This window comes from Cibotium barometz, chromosome 21, assembly GCF_041138505.1.
Source record: "Cibotium barometz isolate CiBa-2024 chromosome 21, ASM4113850v1, whole genome shotgun sequence".
NCBI classification, from domain to species: Eukaryota; Viridiplantae; Streptophyta; class Polypodiopsida; order Cyatheales; family Cibotiaceae; genus Cibotium; species Cibotium barometz.
In genome coordinates this window covers 34,761,325-34,782,558 of record NC_141066.1, presented here as the reverse complement: position 1 = coordinate 34,782,558, position 21,234 = coordinate 34,761,325, and the positions used below count along the sequence as shown (strand labels likewise).

The following is a 21,234-nucleotide window of genomic DNA, read 5'->3' as shown; positions in this document are numbered from 1 at the left end:
AGGCCCAAGCAGTCTTTCCATCTCTTGCATAACATCTTGCAAAGTGCAGAGTTAGTTATTTTGAGAGGGGAAAAGGAAAACAATTTATCTTTCCATCCCATGTCCACCCATCTACCTTTAGCATAAACCTCAGAGGATTCAACAAGTTCCCTAACCATTAAGGCCCAAGATTCATTCTGAAACAAACATTTAGGTAACATCAAAGCACTCCTTGCAAGGCTATGAGTAGGCATATGTAAGATACCAATACCCCCCTCTCCCTTTGGGGCAGACAATTTATCCCATGCCAGCCAGGCTGGGACTCTTTTGGCTACTCTACCATTCCTGCATAAGAAATCTCTAACAGGGCCTATTATTTTTTTCCAATGGCACTTACCAAAGTCTAACACTGGGCATAAGAACATTATGTAAGCATTCAACACTGCATTACAGATATCAATCCTATTATGAAATGGAGCTCTAATGCCCTCCCATTTCCTTAATTTCTTCGAAAATCTATTGACAGCCCAATCAGTCATCTGTTTATTAGTTACCCCAACCCCAAAGGGAATTCCCAATAGTCTAACAATTCGTCCCTTTTGCACCACCCCACATGAAAGATCCCTGCCCCCTCCGCGCAACGAATTTTGGGTGCCAGTAGCGGAAGTAGCACTTCTTGCGCAAAAGACAGAGCCTCGGGGCCTCGCCCACGGATATCCGGACAAGAGACTAATCCCTCGGTTCTTCCAAAACCCGTAAAAACTTCCCTCGCCCAGTAGACATAAGTGATTCCTCCAGGATATTTTATTCTAACGTAGTCAAGGTCATCACTAACCAAACTGATCCGACCGAACCCGTAAGTCTCATGGTCAGATCAAGGAAGAGACTTGCACTTGGATCATAGAGTCCAATGCTTTTTTCCTCATCAAGAGGCATAACCGTTGATTCTTTTCCATAGAACAAGGGTTACCCGAGATTTACTTCAACTATCGTAACTTAACAGAATTGAGTCTCATTTTAGGGATCCATCAGTCCAGCCTAACAATCCCATGGGTTAGCCAACCGCCCAGCCATTGTGGTGATAGGATCCATTTAGGAATTTGGTTATGTTTTTCCCCGGGTACCAGGGAAAAGAGTTCCTTGGCCCCCTAGCCAGCGGTTCAAGCAAACTTCAAGATAGTCACACCACTTACACACCCAATATGAAATTTCTTGTTTCACAGATTCAGTTGTCTTTAAATTAATCTTTTAATGAAACTATAGTATCACTGATTCAGCTGTCTTTAAAACAATCTTTTAATGAAACCATAGTATCACTGATTCAGCTGTCTTTAAAACAATCTTTTAATGAAACCATAGTATCACTGATCATAATCCTCCAAAAATATCTAGCTTAAATTCTAATTTTCGAGCATTCCTTCATCGGTGTACCTATGGCATCATTGGCAACCAGAACGCTCACCGCATGTTCACTCAGAGGCCTTTTCAATAGTTCCTAGCTCATAGTACCTGGAAATATAATCACATAAAAAAATCTAGATGGACTCTCCATTGAAGATTAGCAAGATCAACCAACAGATCCATATAAAAGAGCCATGGACTCATCCGTTGTTGAGGACCAGCAAGGCCAATCAACTAGATCCATGCCCGAGTTCATAAAACAACTCTAACTCCTTGTTCCATTTTGTTCTCCTTGTTCCATTTTGTTCCCCGACGCACGCGTGGATATCTTTGACGATCCAGAGCCCGAGCACCGTATGGTCAGCACCCTCTAGGCTCCTTTGCAGGTCACCTAGCGCTTCACTTATAGGCCGCTTCCTTGGTCCCTCATCCACCGTACCGGAAGCTCACCATTTAAATCGATCCAAGGCTGGTCAAGACCTCGGCCGACCTTGCTACACCGCGAGATGTCCTCCATTGACTCTTCATCAGCTGTTGCAACTTTATCACTTAGGTCTCCACGACCTCATTCACAAGATAGTCAAAATGCTTCCCTAGCATTCTTGACATGAAACAGCCATTTGAAAACAGGTCATAAATACAGTTTCTAACGAACTCTCATCTTTCCACATTGTTTCACATCATTTCTCGTTATTCCACATCCTTATAAATCAATTCACTTTGCTTATTCCACATCCAGTCATATCTATTCCCATCATCCTTCATCCATTCTCATCACATCTATCCCCATCACATCACATTCATCCACATCACATCTCATCACATCCATTTACATCTATTCAAATCCTCATCACATCCATTTACATCTATTCAGATCCTCATCACATCCATTTACATCTATTCAGATCCTCATCACATCACATCACATCCATCCTCATCACATCCATTTACATCTATTCAGATCCTCATCACATCACGTCACATCCATCCTCATGACATCTCATCTATTTACATCTACCCTAATCCACATCACATCACATCACATCCATTCACATCACATCTCATCCATTCACATCTACCTAGATCCACATCACATCACATCACATCTCATCCATTCACATCTATCTTGGTCCACATCTCATCACATTCATCCACCTTACATCTCATCCATCCATTCACGTTACATCACATCCATTTATATTCATTCAGATCCACATCTCATCACATCACATTCACATCCATTCACATTACATCACATCCATTTATATTCATTCAGATCCACATCTCATCACATCACATTCACATCCATTTACATCTCATCCATCCATTCACATCACATCTCATCCATTCACATCTCATCACATAACATTTTCACATCCATTTACATCTCATCATATCACATCACATCACATCCATTCCCATCTCATTACGTCACATTCACATCTCACCGCATATCACCGCATCCATTCAGATATCATCACATCACATTCACATCCATTGCATCCATTCACATCTCATCGCATCCATTCACATCTCATCGCATCGCATCCATTCATATCTCATCACACCCATTCACATCCCATCACACCCATTCACATCCATCACACCCATTGCATCCACATCACATCACATACATTCCATCCACATCTATCCATATCACATCACATTCATTCCATCCACATCACATTCATCCACATCCATCCATTCATTCACATTCACATCTATCCACATCCATCCATTCATTCACATGTACAACTATCACTTCACAACTCATTCTCATCCATTTACATCACATCACATCCATTCACATCTCATCACTTTCACATCGACATCTATTTACATCACATCTCATCCACATCTCATCACATACACTCACATCTCCTCACATCACATTCTCATCTTATCACATCACATTCACATCTTATCACATCGCATTCACATCTCCTCTTATCACATTCACATCTCATATCGCATCCATTTACATCCCATCACATTCATTTACATTCATTCAGCTCCACATCACATCTTATCACATCCACTTTTAGTACCATTTTCTACTTTCGATACCGGTAGGACTTTTCTAAGTTTCTGCCAATTGCTTAGCCTAGTTAAAGGTACTTTTTCTCAATCCCATTGAATCTATGTATCAGAGTGTTGTTGAAGGTTTAAAAAGGGAAAATAAACCTTATCAGAATTGAATAGTAAAAACTCAAAAAGAGTATTTACGTATTGTATTTTCATTCCTTGAGCTTCATTAATGAGAATTAATTCTAAACTTCCGTTTACTCATTGGATCCTCGATCCTCCCAGGGATTCCAGATTCTCTTTTCTGAATAACAATTATCCAAGTTTTCTCGATGGATATTTTCACATTCTTTCTCAAATTTCTCAAGTAAGATATATCCAATATTCTTCTTTTTGAATAAAAGATTCATGGGATTTACAAAAATCAATTCTACCCATATTTCTCAATAAAAATAATAATACTCAAAATTTCACTTACTTTTGATAAATACTAATTATTTTAATTTTGCCAAAAATTCTCCTTTTACCATTTAATTACTTGGATCTCAAATATCATGGGAATTCCTCTTTTTGCATAAATTTACCAAAAATTTCTCTTTTCTTTTAATTAAATATTTATGCATAAATACTAAAAATTTATTTCACATGAATATGATGAAAATTATTCTTTTTGCATAGGATGTCCAATCCTAGAATACGGTAGGAAGTCCTCTTTTAGCATTATGCATAAAAATAAGATATGTATTATTTTCTAACATTACCTGATTTGTGCCTTGTTCTAGATGAGGCTTCAAACATACTGGGAAGGGGCTCCTAACCCTTTGGCTTATTTCTGCAGGTGAGATTTTGTGAAGGATGGAAATGTAGATTACCCAGATTTGGACCTAGAACTAAAAGGTGGTACCTCAATGAAAAACAGATTGATCATACATTTGTTGCTTTTATAGAGAACCTAGTGGGAACCAGACCCACAGTGAAAATATGGTCAAAGAGAGGTGGTAGATTGGAAAAACAGTCCCCAAGAGGCTGCACTACTAAAGCAATGATGGAAGCTTGTATCATGCTTGGATATCAGATTTCTTGGGAGCACTCCAGCTTTCTGTTGGAAGAGGAGAGATGATCTTTGCTTTGTAAACTTTTAAATGAAGTCAAGTGTCGTGTAGTGGATTGTAGGGAAAACTCAGACCCTTTTTATCATAAAATGTACTTGATCTTTTTCAGCTCACATATCTATCTATCTATATATATATATCTATATATATATATATATATATATATATATATATATATATATATATATATATATATACTATTGATCAAAAAAAAAAAACTTGTATGCGTTGTTGTTGTGAAGCTGAGCATGCAGCTAGGCCCTCGTCAGGAAGAAGGGATGTTGCACTCTTTTCTGCCTTCCCTTCCCCCTGTGCTCAGCCTGGTGAGGCCCCCTGATGAGTGCAAGATCTCCCTCAACTCCGTCCAAAGCATCAGTAGCCATGCTATGGGGCTTCAACGCCAGCAGGATCCTGAACAACTCCCAGGTTTGCCATCCAGACGCACCCCTTTGTTTTGTACCTCCTTATTCCGTCGTTCATTCCCATATAAATTGTTTTAGGGTTTCGGCTCGCAGTGGATTCATGGCTACATACAGAGAAAGTGGGGCATTATTCGACTCCTTGGGGCATCAGATTGAACCATGTAAATATTGAGTGTCTTAAACCGGATGACTTGCACATGCCGTTGTAAGCTTTATTATGCGGGTTAGGCTTAGTTTACTTACATGATTAACCATTTACTTAATACATCATTATCTGGGTATTTATCTAGGCTTGCGTGTTTAATCTGGATATTAATCTAGTCTTGTGTGTTTAATTTGGGTATTAATGAACTAGGCTTAGTGATATCCAACGAGTACATTTAAAGGCTGCAGTTTTCCAGCATAGAGATGCTATATGGATGGATCAATGGAACCTCTCGGATTCAATTGATGGCACGCTAGAGGAAAGTCGAAGCTATGGAAGGAATGGGCATAGTGGGCAAGAGCTTTTCTTTGCTGATGAGTTAGATCGGTTTGGCCACATGTGTGAAGCCAGCTTTGTCCATGGTGTCCAGGCTGATGCATTTCAAATGCAAGAGAGCTCTTGGTTGGAGATGGAGACTTTAGAAAATGCACTTGATTACCTCAACAGTTCAACTGCCCTGCCTTCCATTGAAGGCATTACCTGCCTTTTGCAAAAGTGCAGAAAAAGGAAGAATCAGGCTTACGCCAAGCTTGCACACACACAGATATGCAGTCATGGGCTAGATGCACAAAGAGCTGTTGGGAACTACATTGTGCCCATGTTTGTGGACTGTGGATGTGTATCCAATGCACAGCAGGTTTTTGATAGGTTGGCTCACAGGAATGAGCATTCGTGGACTTCTCTCATGTCAGGATTCATTCAATGCGGGGAACTGCATCTTGCTTTCCATTTGCACGTGAGAATGCAAGATAGTGGCGTGCATCCAAGCAGCCATACACTTATGGCTCTTCTCAAAGCATGTGTGAAGCTTGGAGATGTGGAGAAAGGTCGAGAGATACACATTGAGATCACACGATGTGGACTTGAATGTGATGTTGCTGTTGGCAGCACTTTGGTTGACATGTATGCTAAGTGTGGGTCACTTTTAGAGGCATCATATGTCTTTACTACACTGCCGGTGCGCAACGTGGTATCATGGACTGCATTAATTGCAGGTTATGCGGACCATGGACTTGATCAAGAAGCATTGAACCATTTTGAACAGATGCAGCGAGAGGGTGTTGCACCAAATGCGGTTACATTTGCTTGCCTTTTGAAAGCTTGGGAAAGCATTGGAGCTATTGACAAGGTACGGGAGATACATTCAAAGATAAGGGAGAGTGGTTTTGGAACAGATCCACTGGTTGGAAATACCTTGGTTGGCATGTATGCTAAATTTGGTTTCTTTTCGAAGGCCCAGGAAGTCTTTGACAAGCTGACAAATCGAGATATTGTGTCATGGAATGCACTTATTGCGGGCCTTGTGGAACATGGAACTGCTGTGGAAGCATTTATTTGTCTTGAACAGATGCCACATGACAACATTTTTCCAAATGAAGTCACGTTTACTTGTATCTTTAAAGCTTGTGCTAGCGTTGGGGCCATGGAAAAGGGGCAACAAATACATACAGAGGTCATTAAATGGGGTTTTGAAAAAGATCCTTCTGTTGGTAACAGTCTGAGCAGCATGTATGCCAAATGTGGTTTACTCTCGGAGGCAGTGGAAGTCTTTGACGAGCTGCCAGTCCGAGATGTTGTGTCATGGACAGCACTAATTGCAGGATATGCTAAACATGGACTTGGTGAGGAAGGTTTGAAATGTTTTGAACAAATGAAATTGGAAGGGGTCTATCCAAACGCCTTCACTTTTGCTTGTGCCTTGAGTGCATGTGGCAGCATTGAAGCCTTAGACAGTGGCCGAGCAATCCACAAGGAGATTGAATGGAAGGGATTTACCAATGATATTCATGTCAGAAACACTCTGGTTGGCATGTATGCAAAATGTGGCTCACTTTTAGAGGCACAGCAGGTTTTTGACGAGCTGCCAAATCGAGATATTGTGTCATGGAATGCACTTATCACAGGATATGCTCAACATGGACCTGGTCAAGAAGCACTGAAATGCTGTGAAGAGATGCAAGCTGATGGTTTCCAACTGGATGCGGTCTCGTTTTCTTGCATCTTGAAAGCTTGTGGGAGTGTAGGGGCTATAGAAAAGGGGCGAGAAGTACACGCGAAGGTTGCCGCAAAGGTTTTTGAAATAGATCCATGTGTTGGCAACAGTTTGATCAGCATGTATGCTAAATGCGGCTCGCTCTCAGAGTCACAGCAAGTTTTTGACAAGTTACCAGTTCGAGACGTGATGGTATGGAGCTCAATGATACAAGCATTTGGTATGAATCATGAGGGTAGCAAGGCTGTACAGTGTTTTGAAGAGATGCAAAAACAGGGCGTGAAGCCAAATGCTGTTACATTCACATGTCTTCTCTCTGCATGTAGCCATGCCAGCTTGGCACTGGAGGCTTACAAGTATTTCAAAGCTATGAGAGAAGAGTTTGACATTGCACCAGCAGTAGAACACTACAATTCCATGGTTGATCTTCTTGCAAGATCAGGACATCTATTTGAAGCAGAGAAGTTTTGTGAAGTGCTGTGCCATCCATCTCAGGAAGCATGGTCAGCTTTGCTAACTGCCAGTAGAACTTGTGGGGAAATAGAACTAGGACTTCGATGCTTTCAGCAGACCGTCCAGATGAATCCAGAAGATGGTGGGTTGTATGTGCTCATGGCAGATATCCATGTCAGTGCGGGGAGGTGGGGTGAGGCATATAGAATAGAGGAGCTTAGGAAACATGCAGGAGCGATGAAAAAACCTGCAACCGCTGTGATAGAGGTGGACCACAAGGTGCATGAGTTTGTGGTGGGGAATAACCAAAGCAAGGAAATCTCATGGATGCTAAGCTCTTTAAGTTCACGCATGAAGGCGGAAGGCAATGTGGCACACCTAGATCTGGTATTGAGAGGTAGTTCCGATGTGGAGAAGGAAGTGGCATTATGTGAGCATGCAGAGAAATTTGCGCTAGCTTTTGGGCTTCTTCACACTCCTCAGGGAGAAACTCTGCGTGTGACCAAGAATCTGAGGATGTGCCATGAGTGCCACAATGCAAGTAAATTCATCTCCAAAACTGAGAAACGGGAGATTGTTATTCGAGATAATTGCTGCATCCATCATTTTAAGGATGGGTTGTGTTCTTGTGGAGATATGTTTTGATCTATTTTATGTGAGATGTAAATATAAACAAATCATGAAAAGGCATGTCATGTCTGGAAAGAGGAGCCAGCATAGTAAGTGCTTAATTATTCTGGATGTGTTCAAACATGCCGCTGACCTCAAGCTGTGGAATGAATTTGCACTAGTCAGTTTGACAACATTGAATTGACCTTTCACAGGCAATTTCCAAATTTTCAGTTTTTGAGCAAGTACTGAGAGGGAGTTGGGGTTAGCCATCCCAATTCGGCTGGAAGGCATACTGTATAACAGATTGAAGCCATGGGGACTAGTCTCTGGAGGGCAAGGAGAGGCATGCTCAAACTCCAAAGCTTACGGTATATCATCAGAGGAGCCACCATGGCGTGACACATATGCAAGGTGCCCCAGTGCAAGTGGATGCATCATCTAATCATGTCGAGATGCTAAGCCTGGATGAGGCAGTTAGTTTTCTTATCCAAACATTTGACCTTCCTCCCATCAAAAGCTTCAGTGCTGGAGAAAGAAAAGTTCATCATATGCCAAGCATCTGCTTGCTCTCATTTACAGTCATGGGTTTGAAACATGTGATGTGCTCAGAAACTACATTGTGCATAGGTTCATGGAATGGAGAGCCATGCACCCAAATGAGCATTCTTGGACCTCTCTCGTATCCCGATATATTCAGTATGGGCAGTTGCTGCATGCTTTAGATTTGTCCCGCTTAGTTTGGTATCACCAGCTTGGCATGTGCCATGAGGATACATATGAGATGGCCATAGAGCTGGACACGGGGTCATTCTATGGCATGTGGCCATAGGGAATTAATGGCAAATAGTTTTAAGGAATCTATGGCAGGTGGCCATAGGTATTTGGTCCAGTATGGCAGGTCGCCATAAAAGCCTTGGACTTTGGACAGGCGGTTGGACAAGACTCTTGAGGACATGTTTCGTGCAGTTTTTTTTGGGTCAACCATGGCAGGTTGCTATTACTGGACAAAGGCAGCACCATATGATTAATACAAAGTTCTATATTGTTTTCTATGATTTATGATGTGTTGCGTGCTGCTTGGGAAATGATTTGTGCGAATTGTCCTTATGCTTGGATTTGAATGCATGTAAATTGTACATGGGGTTTGGGGTTTGGGGCACCCCTCCAAGTGTTCCTCCCACATGAGCCATAGTAAAGGCAGCCTACCTGTGTGCCCATGTAGTGAGAGGCCTCAACACCTTTCAAAGGTGGTACAATTCAACAAAACAATGGCATATTGAAGTCGCCAATCAATATTCAGCTTTACTCTCTCTCTCTCTCTCTCTCTCTCTCTCTCTCTCTCTCTCTCGTGTAAATTTGTGAGGCCCTGATCCACCTACCCTCGGGTCCTCGACCATTTGGCATGCATGGGTTGCCTCTGCTTGGGAAGAAGAAAGTAACCTCTTGCTCTAGAAATGACTCTAGCAGCACTCAGGAGTGGAGGAGATAGCATCAGGAGGTAAAGGGTAGTAAGAGAGGAGCTTAGGGAGAGATCTAAAGCCCAGACAGGGAGGGAAAAAATCAAATTTTTCAGCCAACATGAAGAGGAGAAAGCATCTAAACTGGCTCAATTAGGTAGGGGGGTGTGGTGGCCTCCCATAGGCTAAGGAGAGAAGTGATGAGGTGAGGAGCATCTCTTCCAAACTAGAGTGAGGGAAATCAAAGAATCGGTAAGCAGGCCTGTTAAGTTGGCCCCCTGCTTGATTAATATTATTAAGGTCTAACTAGCTAAGGTTACCTTATGAGCTCACCTAGGTGCCCAAATGATGGGCAGAGTTGTTGCAAGAAAGGGATCTAGTGAGAGAGAGCACTCATTATACATGGAGTACAAGTGAAAGAAAGTAACAGGGGTGGGTTAGTCCCTCACCAAGGGAGTGGCTCATGAAGGAGTCACCACTTAGCATCTCACGGGAGAAGCTCACCATTGATTCTTAGAACAGATAACATTATCATGAATGAGCCATAATCCCATTTACATTGGTATTTATACTCCACCCAAGAGTTCACACCTACTTACTAGTTGTCCATGGCCTTGGGCCCATAATGCTTTCTTACAAACCATCCCTTCTCCAATGGTTTCGTCCTCGAAACCTCAAATGAATACCCCAAATTCGGAGAAGAATGTTCCATGTGGCTGAATTTACACCAACCCATATTGCTCTATCAATGCTTCATATCCCTCCAATGCTGAAATAGGTTGCCATGAAGCTTCTTCCTTAGGTAAACCTTTCCATTGAACAAGATACTCCACCAAGGTACGAGTGCGAAGTACCTTTTTCCTTGTACCCAAGATAGCTTCTGGAATGTATTCAATCATTCCCTCTTCATTCATTGGAGGTAACTCATCAACCATTTGATCGATCATACCCACATATCCTTTCAAGTGAGAGACATGAAACACATCATGAATCTTTGTTGTAGATGGAAGTAAGAGTTGATATGCAACCTCCCCAACTCTTCGTATCACTTGATAAGGACCATAATAGCGATGAGCCAGCTTGGTGTTGGTGCTTCCCTTCAAAGACGCATATCTTGACTTTGGTATTCTCAAAAGAACCCAATCTCCCACTTTGAATTCCAATGGTCTTCGATGAACATTGGCATATTGTCTCATTTTCTCTTGTGCAACCTTCAAATTACTTTTGCATTGTTGCAACAAAGCTTGCATCCTTTCAGCTTCCTCCTTGGCATTATGGTTAGAAGTCTCATATGTACCCACCAACATAGGCAAATTGACCTTGTAACCATATAAAGCCTCAAAGGGTGACATGCCAATGCTCACATGATATGTTGAGTTGTAAGCAAACTCGCCAAAGGTAACCAATCATCCCATGTGCTTTGAGTATCATGACAATAGTGGCGTAGATATGTTTCCACCCATTTGTTTACTCTTTCTGTTTGACCATCGGTTTCGGGATGATAGGCGGTGCTTGGAGTAAGCTTGGTTCCCATATATTCAAACAATGTTCTCCAAAAAGTGCTCATGAATTTGACATCGCGATCACTCACAATTTGTGACGGCATACCATGCAACTTGAAAACCCCATCAACAAATTGCTTGGCAACATTTTGGGCTGAATATGTGACCTTGGAAGGAATGAAATGGGCCACTTTGGTCAATCTATCCACCACAACATACAAGCTGTCCCACCCTTTCTTTGTGCGCGGAAGGTTAGTAATGAAATCCATTGATATATGACTCCATTTGCCTTCGGGAATGGGCAATGGCTGAAGCAAACCTCCCGGTTTATGTGTAGGATCCTTGTTCAATTGACATGACCGGCACCCACTTACATAAGCATGAATGCTCTTCCACATCCCCTTCCAAAAGAAACTTTTCCTTATTGCATCAAAGGTTTTGTAGACACCCAAATGACCAGGCATAGGAGTACAATGCATCTCTTCCATGATCTTCTTGATAAATGATGAAGTAGGAACCAAGTAGACTTTTCCTTTGTAGTAGAGGAGACCATTTTTCAGCTCATAATGGGGTAACTCTTCACATACACCTTGTTGTAATTTCTGCACTATTTGTGAGGTTTCTTCATCAAACAAGTACTCTTCTTGTATCTCCATGATCCAATCTTTATGCACCTCAGAAATAGCATATAATGAGCAGGCCCACATACGAGACAAGGAATCGGCAACCACATTTTCTTTGCCCTTTGTGTATGTGATTTCAAAATCATAGTTTTGTAGTGTTGCTACCCACCTTCTTTGCTTAGGAGACAAATTGGGTTGTGTGAGGAAATACTTCAGCACCCTATGATCACTTCTCACATAAAAATGACTCCCATATAAGTAATGGTGCCATTTCTTGATAGCATGGAGTATAGCAATCATCTCTTGCTCATACACATGGAGTTCTCTTTCTTTGTCATTCAGCTTTCTACTTTCATAAGCAATGACTCCATGGTCTTGGTAAAGTACCGCACCAATCCCTCTTCCACTTGCATCCACCCTTATTGTGAAAGGTTTGGTGAAGTCTGGACATACCAAAATAGGTGCTGATGTGAGCATCTTCTTTATATCTTCAAAGCTTTTGTTGGCAATGGCATCCCAAAAGAAGGTTTCCTTCTTCAATTTATCCGTCATTGGGGCTGCAATTTCTGCATAGTGGGCAATAAAGCGCCTATAGAATGAAGATAACCCCAAAAATCCCCTCAATTGAGTAGTGTTTGAAGGAACTGGCCAATTCCTAATACATTCCACTTTCTTTGGATCCACACAAATGCCATCCTTGCTCACAATGTGACCCAAATATTCCACCTCATGTGCCATGAAGATACATTTTGTCTCCTTAACATACAACTTGTTTTGCCTCAAGACCTCCAAAACCTCTTTCACGTGCTTCAAATGCACTTCCTCATCTTTGCTATAGATAAGTATGTCGTCGAAAAAGACCAATACAAACTTGTAGAGGAAAGGTTGAAGCACTTTGTTCATCAATGCTTGAAAAGTTGCCGGTGCATTGCATAATCCAAACGGCATAACCATGAATTGGTAAAGACCCCTTTCTGTACGAAATGCTGTTTTGAACTCATCACCACTTTTCATCCTTATTTGATGGTATCCGGAACGCAAATCAATCTTTGAAAAGCATGTAGCACCCTTTAACTCATCCAAAAGATCATCCACCCTTGGTATTGGAAATCGATTTTTGATGGTGATCTTATTCAAATCACGGTAATCAATGCACATGCGAAAAGTACCATCCTTTTTCTTCACAAGTAGCACCGGAGAAGCAAAAGGAGATTGACTTGGTTCAACCCATCCCATGTCAATGAGTTCTTTGACTTGCTTTGCCACCTCTTCCTTTTCAACCTTTGACAAACGATAGGGAGGCTTGTTGATTGGTTTGGCATTTGGTTCCAAATCAATAGCATGATCAACACTCCTCTTTGGCGGCATTGATTTTGGCATGGTAAACACATCTTCATAATCCTTGAGTAGCTTAACTATGTCCACATTTTCGATGCAATCCTTTTTGCTATTATCTTCCTCTTTGCAAAGCTGTAGTACATAAACATAGCCCTCTTTCTTGAACTCTTTCTTCATTTGAGTAGCATTGATCATGAAGAGCTTGGACCCTTGCATTCCATTCAATGTAATAACCCCTCCATGATGCACAAAACTCATGAAACTTTTCTGTAAGTTCATGGTAAAAGAGTTCAAAGTGGACAGCCAATCACATCCAAGTACTATGTCAATTGGTCCCAACTCAATCACCAAAAGATCAACTTTGCAAGAGTAGTTCTTGGACAACTCCAATTCTGTACTTTGACACTTCATATTGCAACCCATTGAATCACCATTGGCCACTTGCACCATGTGCTTGTTTGGTAAAGAAGTTGGTTGCATTTTGAGAGTGTTCAAAGACCTTTTATTGACAAAACTATGCGTGCTTCCAGTATCAATGAGTGCATATGCTGTTCTCCCATTCACCTTGATCTTCAATCTCAATGTGTTGGCACCCTTACTTCCCGCATAAGCATCATGAGAGATTGTACACAAGGTAGTATGTGCACTATTGTTTTCATTCCACACGCATAGAGGCATCCCATCATCCATTTTGTCATGAGCAAACTTTAGTTTCCCACCCGGATCAAAAGGAAACTCGGGATTTTCTTCATCAAAACCATCATCATGAGAACCTCCACCCTCATGAGGATCTCCCCATCCTAAGGCATCATTGCATTCAAGGAATTCCTCCTCCTCATGATTAGCATTGTCCTCAGTGATAATGCAGCTTATGGAAATATCCTTGGATTTGCATACTTTGAAGTGATCCTTGTTCCATTTTTCTCCACATTTGAAACATAGACCTTTGAGCCTCATTTCATGCAAACGGTCCTCCTTGATAACCTTGCTTTTTGAACCCCCATTTGCTGGCTTGGACTCATTGTATGTAGCTTTGTTGGACATAAATGGTGGTTTAAATGGAAGTCTATTAGACCCTCTACCATACACGATAGGAAATCTTGGAAGATTAGGTCTTGTGTTTGCATGAGAACCCATGTCAGTCCTTGTGATCACTTTCCCTTTGATATTCCCTTTGCTAGCCCACTTTGTCAAGTACTTCTCTTCATGAATTTCTGCAAGCATCATTGCCTTCTTCAAAGTGGTGGGTTCATGAGACTTGACATCACCACCAATAGGAGCTTTCAAGCCCCTTATATACTTGACAACAAGATAATGCTCATCAAAGTCGTCCAAGTATAATAGAAGCTTTAGAAACTTGTGAGAATATTCCTTCACGGTAGTGATTTGCTCTAGCTTGTCCCATTCCACAATGTGATTGTCCCTTTGCATGCGAGAAGTAAACTCTTCTGCCATGTCATTCTTGAATTCTTCCCAAGTAGTGATGACATAACCATGAGATTGCTTCCTCCTCCACCAAGTGTGAGCAAAACCTTCAAGGTGAAGTGAGGCGAAGTAGACTTTGGCAATCTCGCTCCTTGGGCTGATTTCGAAGTAGAGATCCATCTTGTTTGCCCACTCTTCAAAGTCTTCGATAGAATTTGATTCTCCTTTGAACTTATTAAATATGATTTTGTCCTTCACAGCATTGTCAAAATCACCATGCATTCTTGAACCCCTCTGCCGTGCTCTTGAATCATCAAATCCTCTTCCTTCACCCAAGTGTCTATGCATTTGCTCATCTTCCAATTGCCAATCACCTGCATCTTTAAATCCCTTTTGTTCATACCCTCTTCTTGCATCTTGCATAAAGGATGAAGTTCTTGGAATACTGGCATTTGATCTCTCATAAGAAGCATCACCCATAGGTCTCTTGCCCTTGTCCATGTAAGAAGAATGTGGCATCATTTGAGGTGGCATCATTTGTCTTACTTTGTTCTCTTCTGGCATAGAAGGCTTTCCATCATGTTTGGCATTATAATGTACACCATCCATTCCATTCATATCGGCTTCTTGATTGAGCTTGAGAGGAGCCAATTCACTAATGGCTTTTTCCAAGTCTTTTAACCCTCTTTGCATCACGTCATCCAGGTAGTGGTGTCGCTTGTCGAACCGTTCCATGAGGTGTTCACCAAATTGTTGTTGCCGATTTGTTTGGTTATTTTCAATCCTTTGAAACATACTCTCCATAGCCATTAACATCATGTCCACTGTTAGCGGAGTAGTTCCCAAAGATTGAGGCATTTCCACTAGCTGAGATTCATCTGGAGATGGTGCTTTTATGGTTGAACTTTCTTCATTCCTCGTTGATGAACTCGTTGCCATCATTGCTTCCGGTTGTCTTTGATCATTTTCATTCCGGGCTCCCTTGTTTTGACCTCCTCTAGTCATTTGCATGCGCGTAATTGATCCCTCCTTGCAAAGACCACTTACTTGAATTTTTTTTTCTCTATTCAAACGGTATCCGATTTGGGTGATCTTTATATCGACGCGAAGCTCTCGACGAGACGAATAGGAATCCCCAAAAAGAGATCTGAAAAAGTCAATAGCCTTTGACCAGTCAACTGTACCGACTGAAAGTCAACTCTTGATGTTAACCGCTCAATTCTTATCCGATTTGGGTGATCTTTATATCGATGCGAAGCTCTTGACGAGACGAGTAAGGATCCCTAAAAATAGATTTGAAAAAGTCAACAGCCTTTGACCAGTCAACTGTTCTAGCCGAAAGTCAACTCTTGACTTTGACCGCTCACCGATTTGAGTGATCTTTAGCTTGTTTGAAAGAGGTTTTCGGGTAGATTGAAGGGCTTTTAGGACAGATTTGAAAAGCTTTTGAAAAACCCTAGAAATTCAAGGATTTGTCCTGGCTGCAAGTAGGCAAATTTTGTAAAAATTTTACCATAGTCTCCCCTCTTTTTGCACCAAATCTCAATCAAATCAAAGCATCTCAATCAAGTATTAAAATCCTTATGCATTTGACCACTGTAAGCAAATCAAGCCTCAATCATTTTTCCATCTGAGCATGTGACCTTATGGCATCAATTTTGTCCTTTTGCATAAGAAGTCGATGTAGAGGATTTGCTTGTTTGCTCAAGTCGAATGAAGTGGTCGATGAAGCGCGTCGATGCTTGCCGATCTCCCGGCCAAGCACTTCTCATCCCTTCACCAAGTTTACATCCAAGGTGAAGGTTGAGGCCATTTCTTTACCACCAAGTACCTAATCCTCTTCCTTACTGCGTTACCCGGCACTAACGGCAAGGAAGATTCAAGACATTCTCCCCTTGGCCTCTCCTCCAAATGCCAAGGTACCCTTACTTCATTCTAGATTCTAGAAATAAAGTGGGGTACAATCGTGAGTGAAATGTGGTTACAAGCTCAAATGAATGAGTAGAGTTGACTTACAATTGATTTATAGCATGACTCATGCTCATTCATATCATAATACATGGTTCATAGTGCTTCCTTCATCACATCCACTCATGGCAATGTCAATACATTTCCACATACATCAACAACATCCAAGTGTCACGAAGCGGTGATCTCGGGTCGCGTTCTGGGCGCGAGTTCCCGCTCGGGACTAGAAAATCCAGTACAAAAGTGAAAACAGAGAGCACTTGCTGAATCCTGCACCTCAAGACCTATAGCTCATCTCGAAGAGGACGACGAGCCGGTCGTTTTGAGTACTAGAACTCCAAAAACGGAGTTCGTATGAGAGAGTTATGACCAAAAACGTACAACCGGCAATGGAAAACGATGTCACCAAAAAGCGGCTTCCAACCCAAAACATTTTATTCAATCCCCCAAATGTGCCAAAAGCTATGCTCACTTATGCCAATATGCAAGGCATAGCATTAAATGGCTATGTGTAGCATTCAAGCATTCATAATGCATAAAGAGCAGCATGAATGGCCATGATTAAAGTCTAATTTCTAAAAATTAGGATTTTATGTGTAATAAAACCCTAATTCACTCCATAGCTTGAAAGAATGCTTCAAAATTGTAAGGAAGTGATGGAGCAACTCACCAATGTCACCCGGGAAGCCTTAATGCTTGAATTTGTTGAAGGAGATGAAGATTAGGGTCACTTTGGTAAAAAACCTGGGCAGCTTTGGTAGTGATTTTCAGCCACATTGGGAGCCCCATTTCTCATGGAAAATAGGTGAAATACTTCATAAAACATTGCTAGATACATGAGAGACTCAATGCTCTTTGCTCATGTTGAGATTCCATGGCTAGGGTTTGCAAGAAAGCTCCCAAACAGAAAAACGTTTTTGATTAACAATTGCTAATCAAGATTAGTAAATTTTCCCCAATTTGGTCCACTCATTCAAAAAAAAATAGGTCCATGTGCTCAGATTTGAACCACAAACTCTACCTTAGCCATATCCCCTTCCCCCATGAATCAAATGAAGCAGAAATTTCACGAAATGAGAAGAAGAAAAGAAAAATGAAAAATCATGGATCAAAAGCCATGCTCTGATACCAATGAAAGAAAGTAACAGGGGTGGGTTAGTCCCTCACCAAGGGAGTGGCTCATGAAGGAGTCACCACTTAGCATCTCACGGGAGAAGCTCACCATTGATTCTTGGAACAGATAACATTATCATGAATGAGCCATAATCCCATTTACATTGGTATTTATACTCCACCCAAGAGTTCACACCTTCTTACTAGTTGTCCATGGCCTTGGGCCCATAATGCTTTCTTACAACAAGTGTTTTAGAGTAATTCTTTTTTTTCTAAATTCAAAACCTCTAGTGACACTAGTTAGAATTTGGAGTTAAACACAAGGGGGTTGAATGTTTATAAACTTGGATATACACGAGGGAATCAACTATTATTCTTGTTTGAAGTTTACAATCTAGGTGAAACTAGTTAGAAATTGGCATGATAATCAATGGTTCTTGCTCTCTTTTCTCCATGGGTTTCCTCGGGAGTATAAACTATTACAATCTAGGTGAAACTAGTTAGAAGTTGGCACAATAATCAACGGTGCTTGCTCTTTTCTCCATGAGTTTACCTGGGAGTATGTAAGAGAGCATGTGAGTTATAAACACAAAGGGGTTGAATTTTTATGAACTAAGATATACACAAGGGAGTTTCTAGTTAAAACAATGAAGCCCAAATTATTGATCACGAGACCTTTTCAAGAGACCTTTTCAATATAGTATAGTAGCTACTCACAAATTTTGAAGTCATTTTGATTCTTTGATTAAGAGTCATGAAAGTTAAACTAGATATTCTTGTTGCTTTTTGTTATTTAGAGTCCCAAGGTAATGGGTTGGAGTCCTTCGTGTGCAAGTGATGGTACTTGTGTGTGTGTGGTAATTTCAGCCAACTCCAAAAAAAATTCTTGAGATTTTCAATCACATGTAGACCTATTATTTCATTATTATAAAAAAATAATCACATGTTTGATTTAATGCGTTACTACTTTATTCTTTGAAAACACTTAAATGCTCAGTCCAAAGAAAACTAATAGGATTATTTTGAGTGCAGACTAGTTTTTTTGTCACTTTGTGGATGAAGAGAACCCCTCTACCATATACATATGGGACGCGAGTGTTTCGTTGGCTAGATTGCATATTTTGCCGGTATTTAACTAAAAACTAGTAAATTTGAATCTTGTTGCTAAGGTCTTTATATATTTCTAGACGGTGTTTCCAAATTTCAGCATGTAAAAATACATTGAAATGTCGTTTTTGTCGAGCCATGGCTAAGACCATCATTGCACGTGACTGAAAGAACATGGGGTAAGACCAAAAGCAAGGGAAGGCCACATGGTATAATGTGCCAATGGGGTTGTTGGCACAATCTGTTTTCTAGGTATATTCACATGCATTTATTTAAGTAGGTAATGATGTTATCAAATATTGAATTTCTAAGTAAATTTACATGCTTACCTTACCCGTTGTAGTGTCCATGACTCTATGACTTGCACCTTATAGAGGATGATTGAGATAAACACTAAGGGTTTGCTAGCATCCAGACAAATGCAAGGAGGAGGAGGAGCTAGAATTCAAGGTGCACTTTAGAGAAATTGAATGATTTTTTTACAAACAAGGGCTACACATTTGCCATTTTATTGCAAACCCATGGAATGGTAGAACTACGACCACCATTTTCAAAAAGAACAACAAATTGGCATGTGAAGAACTAATAACTTTCTTTAAATAAGTTGCAACCCATTTCATAATCGTTTCTCCTAACAAAAGAGTAAATGTGGCACCATTATCCCAATATTATTTGAAAAGTTATGTATGATCTTTAAATGTTTTCATAAATTTAGCTTGTAGGAAGAGCTACTTGGTACATATTATAGCTAAAGGAGGGGATGCCATGAATGTTGCCGAAGTTCGTATTGGAGACCATAAATTTTGGTAAGTTTGTCTATTGGCATCTACTCATGGAGACCATGTTGCACTTAAAAAAGAAAATGGAAGAGGACACAAGTTCATGGCACAGAGACAAGGGTGGACAATCTCAAAGCATATCTAGATGTTTGCAAGGAAAGGCACTTTAAAGAGGCATTTGTGACTAGGCATAAAGCCATGCATCCATCACTTGTTGCACATACTCAGTCACACCTCTTGTGTACTTGTGTATTGCTACAAGTCCCATACATGTGAGAGTGACTAGCTTGCTCTGTCTCCTTGGTTTTTTGTTATTTACATTCATCATCAGAGTGAGTCCATTCTATAGTGTATAGAAAATTCTTCTTAATTGTAATAATATTATACTTTATTTTAAGTGGTGGCTTCTCCCAAAGGATCTCGTTGGCTATGAGCGTTTGACCACCCCATGGATGAGTAGGCTCGAAGTGAAGTTGAGCACTCGAGGATGATGGCGTCTATCTGCGGGATTGTGGACATAAAATCTTATGGTCACGAAGGAGTGGTATGTGCCCATATGGTTATCTATCTAGGGGATTGTGGATAGATATCATCTTATGGTCACTGAAGAGTGGATTCTATGCCCATGTGGATGACTAGGCTCGAAGTGAAGATGAGCACTTGAGGATGATGGCATCTATCTACAGGATTGTGGATAGACAATCTTATGGTCACGGAGGAATGGTGTATGCCCATATGGTTATCTATCTAGGGGATTGTGGATAGACATCATCTTATGGTCATGGAAGAGTGGATTCTATGCCCGTGTGGCTAGATTATGAGGCAGTCATAGATTATGAGGTATGCACATATCCTCTACAAGAGGATATGTGCATGACTCATATAGGCCACAAAGAGGAGTGGAGTATGTGCCCATGTGGATGGATTATTAGTCACTCCTTCAAAAGAGGAGTGTCATGTATATCCACTATGTGTACCTATCAGTATGTATGTAACCATCCATGTGCTTGAGGTGTGAACACCTCATGTATATGCAAGTGTTCCTATATGTGTGTGAACACCCTCTTATCTAGATAAGTGTGTGTGTCATGTGTCATGTGTAATGTCCACCATGTGTATCTATCAGTATGTATGTAACCATCCATGTGTTTGTATAGGTATGAACACCTCATGTATGTGTAAGTGTGTCTATATGTGTGTGAACACCCTCTTATCTAGATAAGATAAGTGTGTGCCATGTGTGCCCCCATATGTGAGGGTGATTTGTGTGAGTCAAAAGATAAGGTTTGTAACCTATAAAAGCATGTACTTGATGTACTTCATAACACATCTAATCAATCCATATTAAGTCATTCAACATTGTGTGCTTTCATCATATCTCTCTCTATCTCTCTACAGCAACAGCTAATCAATCCATATTGAGTCGTGCAACATTGTGTACTTCCATCATATCTCTTTCTTCTCTCTCTATCTCTCTACAGCAACACCTAGTTCTACCCTCCATAGCCTAGCATCAAAGCTCCATAGCCATTTGCAGGCTTGGCTATGATTTGTTATATCACACCAAGCATGTGATCTTTTGCATCACGTGGTGCCAATGAGCCCAAATCACCCATAGGTATGAAGGCTATTCTTCAGAACTCCACCCTAACTCCAAAGGGGGGTTTGTTGGATATTTCAAAGTCTCTTGAGTCCCTGTATGTCCACACCACATGTACAT

General features: G+C 40.9%; 1 protein-coding gene across 9 annotated transcripts; it reads left to right on the top strand.

The window, feature by feature from the left end:
• Nucleotides 1–4,707: 4,707 nt before the first annotated feature.
• On the top strand, nt 4,708–9,257 carry LOC147627122 (pentatricopeptide repeat-containing protein At3g26782, mitochondrial-like). 9 transcript variants are annotated; one of them, XM_086815713.1, is made up of 3 exons: nt 4,708–4,943; nt 5,033–5,144; nt 5,295–9,257. In XM_086815713.1, the coding sequence occupies exons 1-3, from the start codon at nt 4,766–4,768 to the stop codon at nt 8,233–8,235; spliced, it is 3,231 nt and encodes a 1,076-aa protein (XP_086671839.1). In that variant the 5' UTR covers nt 4,708–4,765; the 3' UTR covers nt 8,236–9,257. The 9 variants fall into 9 exon arrangements, with proteins under 9 accessions (XP_086671839.1, XP_086671841.1, XP_086671840.1 ...); XM_086815715.1 differs by having other exon boundaries at nt 4,711–4,943; nt 5,033–5,100; nt 5,341–9,257; XM_086815714.1 differs by having other exon boundaries at nt 4,711–4,943; nt 5,018–5,100; nt 5,341–9,257.
• The last annotated feature ends 11,977 nt before the right edge of the window (nt 9,258–21,234 follow it).